Below are 13,816 nucleotides of genomic sequence, written 5' to 3' on the forward strand. Positions count from 1 at the left end.
ATATCCAAAATTCACCATTAAACTACGAGTGTTATTCCAATCCAACCAATATTTTTAACTGTTTACAATGGTTTTTAAGGTAAATTATAAATTCCCCCCATTCTTTATTAAAATTTTGGTTTTCCTGATTTCAGATTCTTCCGGTCATGTTTGCCATTTCAGCATAATCCATCAACTTAATCTGCCATTCTTCTCTGGTCGGGACTTTATCTTCTTTCCATCTCTGGGCCCAGAGAAAAGGACAGATGCTGAAGCTGAGGCTCCAATACTTTGGCCACCTCATGAGAGGAGAAGACTCCTTGGAAAAGACCCTGATGTTGGGAAAGATTGAGGGCACAAGAAGAAGGGGACGACAGAGGACGAGATGGTTGGACAGTGTTCTCGAAGCTACTAACATGATTTTGACTGCGGGACGCAGTGGAAGACAGGAGTGCCTGGTGTGCTCTGGTCCATGGGGTCACGAAGAGTCGGACATGACTAAATGACTAAACAGGAACAACAGGTATAAACCCATTTAACAGAGGATTGACGCTACTCCCTTGGGCAGATGAACCACCTGCCCATAGTGCCATCTCGTCTCATCTAAGAAAGATGGCAGTGCCTATGAGCACACACCAGCCTTTTTCAACCTGCTGCCCTCTAGATCTTTGGAACAACAACTTGCATCAGCTCTACCCTTGCTGCGATGACTGGGGCTGATGCGAGTTGCTTTGCAAAACATCTCAAGGGCATCATTTTGAGCAAAGTTGGCATACCCAGATCCCCCGCTCCCCCTCAATTTCCACACACCGAACAATGAGAAGGCATAGATTCTAGTGTTCCATTGCACAATCAATTTGTAGAATTAAAACCATGACATTTGCCTGGGACATTTGCCTTGTATCCCCCTCACCTTGTAGAGGGCATCCACCTTCATGATGAAGCCGTCCACGCCAGGCATGCTGCTGACCAGGTGGAAATCCGGCAGCTCAGAAGCAAAACAGGCATCGAAAGGTACATCATGGAAGTATTTGTCAGTCGCTTCTGGCTGAGTCCTGTCCTGGAATTGGAAGGGAGCAGTAGCCCATGATTAGAAGGTAAATGGAGACAACATGCTCTTAAGAGAGCAGGCCTACACAGAAATGCATCATTGTCCAAAGATGGCTCCCTGGAGAAGCAGGCAGCAGGTTGGCCAAAGGGGAGAGGTACACAACTACTGTGTGCTGATCCGTATCTTTTTTCCTCCTAGCTAATTGTCCCAATCTATTAAGTTCAGTTTGTTTAACTCAAGTTCTAGTCCAACAGGACTTTTGACACTTGTGTAACTACTGTCAGTCTGCATTTCTTGGTGCAGAAAATATTGATCTAATGTCTAGAGATCTTTCCTGTTCTAATTAATTCAAGAGGGTTCTGAAAGTTTCTTTGTGTGAAAGAAACAAGCAGAAGGGTCATGATGTTTGGGTTATTCCTTCAGAGAAGCTGAGTACAGCAGGTTTAAACTGGTTCTCTAATCTCTTTCTTTCAAGGTCATGCAGACTATAATAGTAAGGCCAGAAGGAGCCTGAGTTTCACTTTCTCTTTCTCTCTCTTTTCATTCTGGTGTGGTGTTCTCTACATAGCATACTCAGTGTTAAAGTTTAGACATTGTAAGATACTCTAAGTTTAAGTTAAGACTGCTGCAACTGGATTTCTTATGGCCATTGCCAATCCTGGATGTATTGGACTTGTGACCATTATGCTCATTTGCCTTCAGTAGCAGTGAAGCTCTGCTGGATGAAATATAATTGCCTCTGGTCTATTTTTTTTTTAATCCTGCAACGTGTTTAAGTTGTTACTCTGCTAACTATACAGTACATTGGAATCTACTCTGAATCAATATTGAGTAGAATTTCAATGACAACTACAATACTAAAACCAACAGAACGACTGTCTGGGGAGAGAGGAACAATGATCAGTGTGGTGTTTCTTCTTAATTCACCACACTTCCCGCTTCTCTCATGGAACTAACAGTAATTTGCATCTATTTAGGACCACTGGCCAACCGAGCCCAGTGCTGTCTGTTCTTGATTGGCAGCAGTTCTTTGGGGTCTCAAGTAAAAGGGCCCTTCTCAGCTCTGTTACCTGAAATTAGAATCACAGAATTGCAGAGATGGAAGAGACCATGAGGGTCAATTCCCTGCAACACAATAATTTTTTTGCCCAAATGGGGCTCAAACCCATGACCCTGAAATTAAGAGTCTCATCTTTCAACCTTTTTTCCCCAACTTCAGATGCCCTCCAGATATTTTGGACTACAATGCCCATTGTGCTGGCTCTGGCTGATGGGTGTTGTAGTCCAGGTGGGCAAAGTCTGGTCTAATTCACCTTTGAGATCGCTTCCAGCTCTATGATTCTATTGACATTTTGCTGTCTTTTAATAATGTCCACCTGAGGCAAATTTGACCTTGCCTGATGCTGGGGGCCAGCCTTGGGTTTTAGCAAGACGTTGCACTGCACTGTAGTAACATATACAGTGGTACCTTGGGTTAAGTACTTAATTCGTTCCGGAGGTCCGTACTTAACCTGAAACTGTTCTTAACCTGAAGCACCACTTTAGCTAATGGGGCCTTCTGCTGCTGTCGCGCCACCAGAGCACAATTTCTGTTCTCAGCCTGAAGCAAAGTTCTTAACCCAAGGTACTATTTCTGGGTTAGCGGAGTCTGTAACCTGAAGCATCTGTAACCTGAAGCGTCTGTAACCCGAGGTACCACTGTAACTTGGTAAATGTATCTTCAGAGGATCCCTTCTGGATATCCTTTCTGTCCCCCTGCCAGACGTGTGGTACAATGGCTGTCCACATCTACCCTAAGCCCAGGGTGGTTGCCCTTCAAAGCCTTTCCCCAAGATGCTAGAGTTACACAATGTACCAGCAGCAGAAATCTGTGCTTCAGGTGTTTGCTGGGTTGGATGCAGCCATACTGAGGACCCTCGTTGTAGATGGTCCCTGTCGGGTCAAAGAAAGGCACATAGCCATCGTTCCCTGTGCAGAGATAGACTTTTTCCAGCTGCAATTTGTAGGCAGAGTTGAGATTCTGCTCAGGATTCCACATCACGCGGCCGTAAAGGATTTGGCCTGAGGAAAGAAAACACACAGGACTCAGGCTGAGTCAATATTTGTATTTATATATAGAGAGAGAGAGAGAGAGAGACCAGGAGTTTGTGTTATGAAAGAGGAAGAAACACTTTTCTCTATGCCATGTATAATTTTATAAACTCCCCCCTTTTCATCTATTTATTTTTGACAAAGTAATAATCAGAAATAAATAAGAATAAAAATGTGCACCTGAAATATACTCAGAGTCGCAAAGTGATTTCATGCTCTTTATTCAGCTCATAGTGGTGAGGAGGAATGAATGAATGTCCCCTCAAAGTATCTGCTTTATATACATTATTTACACAATGGGCTGCACATGATTGGCTAATTCTGGAATTCTACTGTAAGCCAATCAGGTTGTGGATTCACTTATATCTGGAGCATGATTGGGTGGTTCCTGCCAACCAATCATATTGCTGCATTGTTCTAGGACCAATCAGACTGCTGCATTCTGAATCCTATTGTTCTAGGACCAATCAGACTGCTGCAATTTGGATCCTATTGTTCTAGGACCAATCAGACTGCTGCAGTTTGGATCCTATTCAACTCAGTACATAACAGCACCCCACCAACAAGACCATTCCATTGCAACTATCCAACCTCCCAAAATTTCAACCCCCCTTTGAGCCCTTTCCTATTTAACAGTACAAATTCTACAAACACCCTTTTCCATGTCTCCTCAAAATCATGTCTCCTGCATATTCCCCCATCTTAACCTTAACAGCGCATGCTAATTTATAAACCTTAATCGTGTCACCTCTTACCAACCCAGGCTCCATTTCATTTAGACAACAGCTTTTTATCACTGCCTCTCCTTTTTCTGCAGTTTCTGCTGGGCAACAGGCGATGCCAGGAAACCGCAAGCCAATCCAGCCAGGAAACGTAAACCCTACCCTTTGAAAAAGCTCCTTTGTAGTCCATCTCTGCCATGGACATTTCCGATTTGGTTGGGTCCATCAAAAACACCTTCTCGTTGTTGCAGAGCTGAAACTCTGTGTTCAGGGAATACACCACGGGGACCGGCCGGTTAGTTTGCTGGAAGGCAATTGGGATCAGAAATCTAAACGGGAGAGAGGAAACAAGAGAGAAATGGCCTGTGAGACAATTTCAGAATGAGGGCAGAGTGGAAGGCACACATTTCCCCAGGTCTGCCCTGTCCTACTCCCCTTTGCAGCCCCACAATCAGGGCTGGATTTAGGTTTGATGAGGCCCTAAGCTACTGAAGGTAAGGGGGCCCTTTATATGTCCAGCTGTCCTTTGTCAACAACAAATTGTCACTGTTTTTTGTGTTGCATGTATGCTATATGGTAATTTATGGACCTAATGGGTATCTAAAACCATTTGCACATGTTGCCATGCAACCAGTCCAGGCAGAATGCTGTTGTTGTTGTTTAGTCGTTTAGTCGTGTCTGACTCTTCGTGACCCCATGGACCAGAGCATGCCAGCCACTCCTGTCTTCCACTGCCTCCTGCAGTTTGGTCAAACTCATGCTGGTAGCTTCGAGAACACTGTCCAACCATCTCGTCCTCTGTCATCCCCTTCTCCTTGTGCCCTCCATCTTTCCCAACATCAGGGTCTTTTCCAGGGAGTCTACTCTTCTCATGAGGTGGCCAAAGTATTGGAGCCTCAGCTTCAGGATCTGTCCTTCCAGTGAGCACTCAGGGCTGATTTCCATGAGCAAACCAGTGATATTTCAGGAAGCAGGCTAGCAGGCGGGGCCCATTACTTACATCATAGGAGCCTACACAACACAAAACACTGTTGCTGTATGTAGGTTTTTGGGTTTTTTTAATCTTATATTTTGGAAATTTACATTCATTTGTTTTTTCCTTTACAGTGGTACCTCGGGTTAAGAACTTACCGTAATTCATTCTGGAGGCCCGTTCTTAACCTGAAACTGTTCTTAACCTGAGGTACCACTTTAGCTAATGGGGTCTCCTGCTGCTGCCGTGCCACTGCCGTGCGATTTCTGTTCTCATCCTGAAGCAAAGTTCTTAACCCGAAGTACTATTTGTGGGTTAGCAGAGTCTGTAAGCTGAAGTGTCTGTAAGCTGAAGTGTCTGTAACCCAAGGTACCACTGTAATTTTCTTGGGGGGGGGCCCAAGAGAGTGGGGACCTAAGCTATAGCTTGTTTGGCTTATACGTAAATCCGGCACTGCCCACAATGACCGCTGTCAACTTGGACAACTGACACCGTGACACCGATTGCCCTGTGCACTTTTGCCTCTGGGTCTATCAACAACCTGAATGTGGCCCCCACCCTGTTGCCCAAGAGGCAATACGGCCCTGAAATTGAAAGAGGCTAGTTGTTCTTAATATAGCTCATGCCTCCTACAAATTGCATGTCCGTCCCCCCGAAAATAAAGCCTATTGCCCCAGAGCAGGGCTATTGATGCCCCCTCCTGCTCCACTGGATGGGTTGTTTATTGGATTTGGCCAGCACTAATAAAGTGAGAATATCTAGCATTATTACTCTTCTGGGAAAGAGAGCATAAAATTCAAACCGTTTTCTCCCCTGCCCCGAATGCTTTCAGTTTGACTGCTGGTGTGCTGGTGGCGTTAAGCATCGGCTCCATCTTTGGAAATAATCCAAAGAAGTCTTTTTGAAGCGCAGCACAAAGGAAAGGCTGTGATCCAAAGATCACAGATTTGAGCCTGCTGTTAGCCTGCACAGTGCCAGATTTCACACGCCGTGTCGGACTATCGGCCAGATGCATTTGTAGGAATGCTGTCAGAAGCTTTGTTTGCAAAGACGGCTGTGCCAATATTTCCTCTTGGAGCAGGGAAAAAGAGCATTGCACATCTCAGGAATTGCTATTATTCTTGAGTCTTGGAAAAAAGGGTTTAAACACGTCTCCCTCTTAAATTTCCCCTTTTGTGCTTCTCGTTTCTCTGAATGAACCAGCCAAGTTTTGCTTGTTTTTTGCACTAGCGATTTGTCACTACCTGGACACATAAAAGACGCAGCATTCAAATAATAAATCTGTAAACAACCAGTGAAATCAAGCTGCCCAAGAGGCCATGAAATCTCCTTCCTTCAAATGTTTCCTTTAAACTGTTTACTGTTTATTATGTACTAGCAAAGCGCCTGTCACTAGAAGTGGGGATGTATTTGCTAGGATGCCTTAATGGTGCAGTGTGCTTTGCAAGAAAAGGCTTGTTGAATAACACCCACCCAACCACGATTGTCAAGAACGAGTTTTGCTTGCCGCACGTTCAGCCTCTTGATCACCCTCTGCTATTGTCTCTGAGTCTGGACTGCTCTCTGCCACAGCCTCTCTCTGTTCACTAAACCCTGCTGCCTCTTCGGCTTCTGACTCCTCCTCAACCCAGTCTGTCTCCTCTTCTCCTTTTGACCACTCATCAATCCCCTGGCTCTGAGCCTTCTTCCCCTGGAAGTTCTGCAGATGGTGCCTCCAACCACTGCTCTGAATCCAGCCAGTCCACTCAATGGCCAAAGAAGAACGTGGCACGGTTGGGAGAGTAGAATGGGAGGAATCGCCTTCTGCATGTAGGAAAAGGTGTGCAGGTATCTGTGTGTTCATCCCTCCCTCTCTCTCTCTCTCTCTCTCTCTCTTTACTGATGGATATTCCCAGGCATGGTAAATCAAGCCACAAATAAAATGAGCATCTCCTTACTTTTCTGGAGCATGAGCAGTGCAGGGTAAAGGCTTGTCTCCTGGATCAACCCATGATTGCGTGGGCTGCACTGTGCATGGTATTAAGTAGATGGTGTATTCTCCCGAGTAATCCTTCCTGGAAGCAGAGAGGAAGCACCATAGTTACTGTATTGATTTGCATTGCTATTTATACCCCGAAGTCCTTTGTTTAAGGGCCTGGTGAGCTTGGCCAGGTGAACAAAAGAAACACAGAAATGGAACAGCCTTCTGGGCAAACAATTTACCAGCAGCGTTTGAACCACATATAGGACAGAATATAGGTAATTGGCTGCAGCTTGATCTCTAGAAAAAAACTTTAAGTAGGGCCTGGTTCTTTGACCAGAACAACTATGGATGGCTTTGGGCATCAAGAGGATTTGTGTATCCTGTTGCTACACTTTTGGGTAGCATCTAAAGTGGCAACTCACTGCAGAGAAATGTACGTCTTCCCATGGGTTGGATAGGTGTGTTGACACTTCAGGAATTAGATCAAACACCAAAAGAAGATGAAGAAGTCTCTCTCACATGCAATCTTCCAGGTAATGCTCGTAAGAGATTCCGCCTCCTGATGCTCTCTGCTACAGATTTATTTTCTTTAGTGCACATTTTCTCACTTTGTAGATGCTGCAAAAAAGACCTCTTTGCACTTCCCCGCACAAGCGGCGGGAGCAAAGTGTAACCACTGCACGACCTGATTGGCTGAAATAGTTAAGGAGTAGTACCAATTTTTGTGTTTGTGGGATAGAATTCTTAAGAAAATAATGTGGCTGTCATACTATTCAGCCATCTTTAGTTTCCCAGACCTGAGAATAACTCCATGGCAGGGGGCTAGGTGGGGTGGAACAGGTCCAAATTCACCAGTTTTATTGATGTCAATTAATTTCTAGCTCACCATCCCTTGAAATTAAAGAGAAAGTTCGAATCTTAGGTCCTATGTCTTCTCTGCTCTGCAACTTTGGTCCAGCAGGCAGTTGCAGAGTGTGGAAAGGACAGCAAATCAGAGAAAGTTGCTCTCGTGGAAGAAGAGCTGAACAACAGCCCTCTCAAGTACAAACATGCAGAGAGTGGGTCCTTAATCCCACGGGAAACCTATTGCCATGAGCAGACTCAGCCATATTTCCGACTAACCTCCAACCCGGAAATGTCAGTGAGGCAGTTAGGTGTGCAGAACCCTCAACTGCCTTTCAAAACCACCATTCCTCTTTTGCCAGGAGCAGCCTTTATTTTCTGCCTCAGCCTTTGCTTTTCTCCAGCAGGATTCCCAAAGCCCTTGTCCCCCAAATTCCTAATAACTGGCAAAGCCCACCCTCTGTCCCACACAGTCCCTCCAAAGTCCTAGTGCTATGCATCAACTCATTCCAGGATCATTCCCCTGCTGCCTTCAATGTTATGTCCCCCTGGTTCTGCAAATTCACCCTGACAGAAACCTAGCATCAAACTGAAGAAATCCTGGGGAGCAGTAGGATGGCAGCAGCTTCAGTAGCAGGGTTTTTTTTTTTTTTTGTCTTACCTGCTGTAGGAGCTGGTTGCTCTCCAGAGCTGATAAGGGGAATCGAAAGTCTGGCCACTCCACAAAAGCTGCAGGTCAAACTCCATCCCTCCCAAATGATCAGGAGTCATGATGAAAGACTTTGCATCTGGCAAAGTGTGGTGTTCCATCACAAAGTGCCCTGCATAGAGAGGGGAAAACGGATGTTCTCCTTGATGACAATAGTAGCATTAGCATCATTTTGCTTAATCTAAGGGTCTTAAGGATTTAGCTTCTGAGCCATCTATGAATACCAGGGCTTAGCCCTGGGACAAGTAAAGGCAAATGGGGAAAGGTGTGCCTTAGAGGTTGTAGGGTGCCATCAGGAACAATGCTGTATTGTTTTTTAACACTCGATTGGGAGCCGCCCAGAGTGGCTGGGGAAACTCGGCCAGATGGGTGGGATATAAATAATAAATTATTATTATTATATATGTGGGTGGTGCTGTGGTCTAATCCACTGAGCCTCTTGGGCTTGCCAATCGGAAGGTCGGCGGTTCGAATCCGGGCGATGGGGTGAGCTCCAGTTGCTCTGTCCCAGCTCCTGCCAACCTAGCAGTTCGAAAGCAGGCCAGTGCAAGTAGATAAATAGGTACCGCTGTGTAGGGAAGGGAAATGGCGTTTCCGTGCACTCTGGTTTCCGTCACGGTGTTCTGTTGCACCAGAAGCGGTTTAGTCATGTTGGCCACATGACCCGGAAAGCTGCCTGTGGACAATCGCCAGCTCGCTCAGCCTGAAGCGAAATGAGCGCCACGACACGATAATCGCCTTTGACTGGACTTAACTGTCCAGGGGTCCTTTACCTTTTTCCCTTAGGGTGCCATCATCCTGCAACAACCAGCATCTGCCCATATCTGGGATGAGGCATAAGAGTCAGGGATTCTAGAAAGTGTGACCTTCATCCAAACAGGTTTCCTTGCAGAAATCAAGAGCTGTTTACCTCGGAACTTGGCATGAGTCTTGAACTCAATGACTAGCCGACCATCCTCTCGAATGTAGATCCTTATTATCTGTAGCCTAGCAGAAAGGACGCTGTCGGTCTGAATGCCTGGAGGAAACAAGAGAATCAGCTGCCTCCTTCACAAAGGGATAAAGGAGCATTAATCAAAGTGCACTGGTCCTCCTGTCACAATCCAGCGACAGAAAGAAGAGAGCTAAGCCAGTTTTTAGAGTTGTACTTTGTTCATTTTTCCAAGAACATGAACAAATACAACAATAATAACAAGTACGGTTCTTGTGTCCAACAAATCATAAGTATAAAAGAATGGGAAACAAAGAAAAGGAAAGGGGGGAGGGGACCAGGATCTGGTGAGACCAATCCTATCTAACTTAGAAAGCTTCTGCAGAGGTTTTCATGAGTAGCTGGGAGATTTTCCCTCTCAGTGGACTCATTTACAAACAAGAGAAAAGAAAACCAGCAATTGCATGTCGAGGTCCCCAGGGCCACCCCAATAACTCACACATCACACAGAATTTTTTGTTTAAGATTTTTGGCATAATTTTGACCACAACTTTATTAAAATACAAATTTGTGAGTGGTTGCTTAGGCATTGGTTGCGACTATCTGCCCCCACCATGGGGGACAGACTGACATTCCGCACGATGCGAAAGTCAGAATAGGGGAATACACTTGGGGGTTACGCGGAGCAGGGAACCTGCCCTCACCCCAAATGCAACCAGGAGCTCATTGCTATGGCCTGAGCCCCCTTGACAGAGTGGACAAGCAATAGTTAGCCCCCAATTCCTTTAACGGAATCCCTTGCAGCAGCAGCATTAGAGGGGCAGGCACAGCCAATCCATGCCCCTCAACCAACCAAACCATAAACCAATGCCTAACTGCAACCTTACAAGTTGTGACGATTTGCTACGCAGTAGGCAAAAACCAAATGGCACCAGCCAATCATCCAGATGGACAAAATTCCTACCGGGCCCCTGCCCCAAGAGCAGACGACCCCATGACAGGCATAGCAAGGTCAAACAACCCTAATTCTAGGGAGGGTGGGACGGGCAATCCGATGCACGGGCGAAAAGAGGAAGCCCTAGCCTCGTGCAAGGAGTTTTAGCATTTCTGGCTGTCAATCAACAAATGGCAACATTTTCTTCCCAACAACAAGGGAAGCCCCAATCGCATCAGTGGCCAACGATCAGTTAGCCCGCCCCCAACTTCGGAGTGTCCCGGTGGCCCCCACCGCAACACGTGTTCTCCATGAAGGAGAACACGCTGTGTCAAAGGTCCCAGGTTCCTTATGACCCCTAGCACTGAAGACTGAGAGGATCAGAGACGAAATACAAGGGCTTCAAACATCCAATGTAGGGTCTGATAGATCTTACTGCATTCAGCAGGAAGCATACTAAGTGTGTATGAAAAAGTGTTGGGCCCAGTCACAGAGGCAAAAGACCCAAAGAGGGAGACTTGGGACCCACTTGTTTGGTAATTGTGGAATCTTGTCAAAAAGAATATCCCAGAATTGGTCAACATTAGGATACTGCTACCACATGTGGAGAAAGGTCCCCCTAGTTGAACAACCACGCCAACAGTTGGGCAACATCTCCTCCTTCACGTAGATCAGTTTAACTGGTGTCAGATGCCATCTATGAGTTACTGCTGCCTCCCATATTTTTTCAGATGTGGTTTTAAAAGGGGATGGTGTCAAGTCGAGTCAAGGGTGGTGGTGTCTCCCAAATCTCACTACCAAGCCAGCTTCAGGCCATTAAAGTCCCCCTAAGCATTGGGTTTTTCATTTGATTTAATATTTGTTTTCCTTTTTTCCAATAACAAAAGTTGAGCTCAAAGCGGCTCACAATCATCACCATAGCATTGTTTTCAAAAAAGAATGAGTAAGCACACTTTGCTATATTTTTGGGGGGTGGGGGTGGGTAAATGATATTTATTGAGTTTTCCATTTTAAAAATCCAATCACACCGCATTATATATTCCAAATTATACAAATTATCCAATAATCAAAGAGTCCAAATATTGTGCCAAATTATAAAATTTTGGGTGGGCTTCCCGTGCTCCGAGCTCGAAGTCCCCCTGCACTTTGCTATTCTTAAGCCTGACAAGGGTCACTTATTTATTTGGGCTGCAATCCTAAGTCTCATTAAATACAATGACTTCTGCATACTGTTTGTTGACAAGGCTTATCTCCAGCCTTGGAGTTCAAGGTAGCCAGTGTGGAGAGCCAATGTGGTGTAGTGGTTAAGAGCGGTAGTCTCGTAATCTGGGGAACCGGGTTCGCGTCTCCGCTCCTCCACATGCAGCTGCTGGGTGACCTTGGGCCAGTCACACTTCTCTGAAGTCTCTCAGCCCCACTCACCTCACAGAGTGTTTGTTGTGGGGGAGGAAGGGAAAGGAGAATGTTAGCTGCTTTGAGACTCCTTAAAGGGAGTGAAAGGCGGGATATCAAATCCAAACTTCTCTTCTTCTTCTTCTTCTTCTAGCAACGTAGGGGTCCCAGATCCATCTAGACTCTGACCTATATCCTGCTTAGCCCTACAAGGTTCCTGCCCCACATGCTTTCAAATCATGGGACCAGGCACACCGGCAACGTTGCTTCATAGCACACTTTTGCGCCACAACCACTCACCTGTTCTCCAGAGGACTGTGTCATAGAAGAAGGAAAACTCCATCTCAGTGTGATGTTCCAGAGAGGCCCATCCTCTAGGCGCGGTCACATAAATGTAGGAGACGTAGAGAGGGACATGGACTGTCAGGAAGGACTGAGCTGAATCGCGAACCTATCAGTGAACACAGAGTGAAAATGTTTGCATTTTTCCCCATCCAGGCTTTCCTCCAAAGGAGCTCAGGGCAGCAGATATGATCCACCCAGTTCTTCCTCAGGGCAACCTAGTGAAAAGAGGGCTTGACTGTGGCTAGAGCATGAGGCTCTTAATCTCAAGGTCATGGATTTGAGACACACGTTGGGCAAAAAGATTCTTGCATTGCAGGGGGCTGCATTAGATAACCCCCATCATCCTTTCCAACTACAATTCTACAAGACCAAGAGAGTGACTGGCCTAAGATCAACCAAAGAAGTGAATAGGGGAGACAAGGCTTATCTCCAGCCTTGGAGTTCAAGGTAGCAACATAGGGGTCCCAGATCCATCTAGACTCTGACCAGACCTATATCCTGCTTAGCACTACAAGGTTCCTGCACCACATGCTTTTTAATCATGGGACCAGGCACCAGATATGAACCCCATCAAAGTCCAGCACTCTGTCAAGGGGGTTTGGTGACCTGTGGCTCTCGAGGTATTGCTGGACTACAGCTCCCATCATCCTTGACCATCAGTCAGCTGACTGGGGCTGATGGGTTGGCGTCCACGATCATATGAAGAGTCACAGGTCAGATGAAGTTGATGGACTATGCAGAATTGGATAAATTAACAGGGAGGATTCGAAAGCTGGATTCTTAGAAGACTGGAGTAAATATACAAAATATATGAAAAGTAATTTTAATGAACAGATTACGCTAGCAGGATTGCAAGAAGTTTTGTAAGGAGGGCTATTTGAAATATTGCAAGAAAGACTATGAGGAGATTTAATAGTTAATGATAATTAAGAGTAATAGAGAAATTAAGAAATGCAGAATAAGTGATAAAGAACGGAAAATCATCAGAGGTGTTGACGGAAGTCTAAAATATTTTGTAAGATAAGAAATTATGTCATGTGTCTGTTGGAAATGATATGCCAAAAAAACCAATAAAAATATGTGTGTGTGTGTGTATACCGTATTTTTCGCTCTATAAGACGCACCAGACCACAAGACGCACCTAGTTTTTGGAGGAGGAAAACAAGGAAAAAAATATTCTGAATCTCAGAAGCCAGAACACCGCTGCGCAGTGAAAGCAGCAATCCCTCTTGCTGTTCTGGCTTCTGGGATAGCTGCGCAGCCTGCATTCGCTCCATAAGACACACACACATTTCCCCTTACTTTTTAGGAGGGAAAAAGTGAGTCTTATAGAGCAAAAAATATGGTATGTTGTTGTTTAGTCGTTTAGTCGTGTCTGACTTTTCGTAACCCCATGAACCAGAGCACACCAGGCACTCCTGTCTTCATACACACACACACACACACACACACACAAAGAGTCACAGTCCCCCTGCTGTAACTTCTATACCACACTGGTATTACTAATTCACCACATTTACTATTAATTATGATTGATAGTCTTGAAAAAAACACCAGTGTTCCTTGACTTCATCATCAAACCAGGTTGCTACCTTTGGACACAGACATACCTTTAGGTAGCAGAGCCCCAAGGCCACACAAACTGAAGGCAAAGGCGTTTGACCCACATCTTACTGCTCCAGAGCTCTGCAATCCTTGGTTCCCATTGAGCTGAGGCGGCAAAAGAGAGAGATCCCCGGCCGCGCCAGTGTGATAACGCGCAAGCCACACACCCCTAGGCCAGCCAATTGGCTGGCCAGGGGATGACGCGGCCGGGGATCCCCTCAATCGTGCGGAGGCTGAGAGCCAGCCTCCGTGCATGTGGAGAGGGCGTGAAGTGGTTT

General features: G+C 45.7%; 1 protein-coding gene across 1 annotated transcript in view; it reads right to left on the minus strand.

Annotated features, from left to right (window-relative positions):
* The window catches only part of FRAS1 (Fraser extracellular matrix complex subunit 1), a 356,176-nt gene that overhangs the window by 4,853 nt on the left and 337,507 nt on the right, over window positions 1–13,816 (minus strand). The window contains exons 66-72 of the mRNA XM_083756149.1: window positions 11,889–12,039; window positions 9,242–9,349; window positions 8,284–8,443; window positions 6,754–6,870; window positions 4,006–4,172; window positions 2,886–3,091; window positions 893–1,039 (exon numbers count right to left, since the gene is read on the minus strand). Coding sequence (XP_083612275.1) covers window positions 893–1,039; window positions 2,886–3,091; window positions 4,006–4,172; window positions 6,754–6,870; window positions 8,284–8,443; window positions 9,242–9,349; window positions 11,889–12,039 — 1,056 coding nt within the window. The remainder of the gene's footprint in view (window positions 1–892; window positions 1,040–2,885; window positions 3,092–4,005; window positions 4,173–6,753; window positions 6,871–8,283; window positions 8,444–9,241; window positions 9,350–11,888; window positions 12,040–13,816) is intronic.

The sequence above is a fragment of the Podarcis gaigeae genome, assembly GCF_964106915.1.
Source record: "Podarcis gaigeae genome assembly, chromosome: 9".
Classification (NCBI taxonomy): Eukaryota; Metazoa; Chordata; class Lepidosauria; order Squamata; family Lacertidae; genus Podarcis; species Podarcis gaigeae.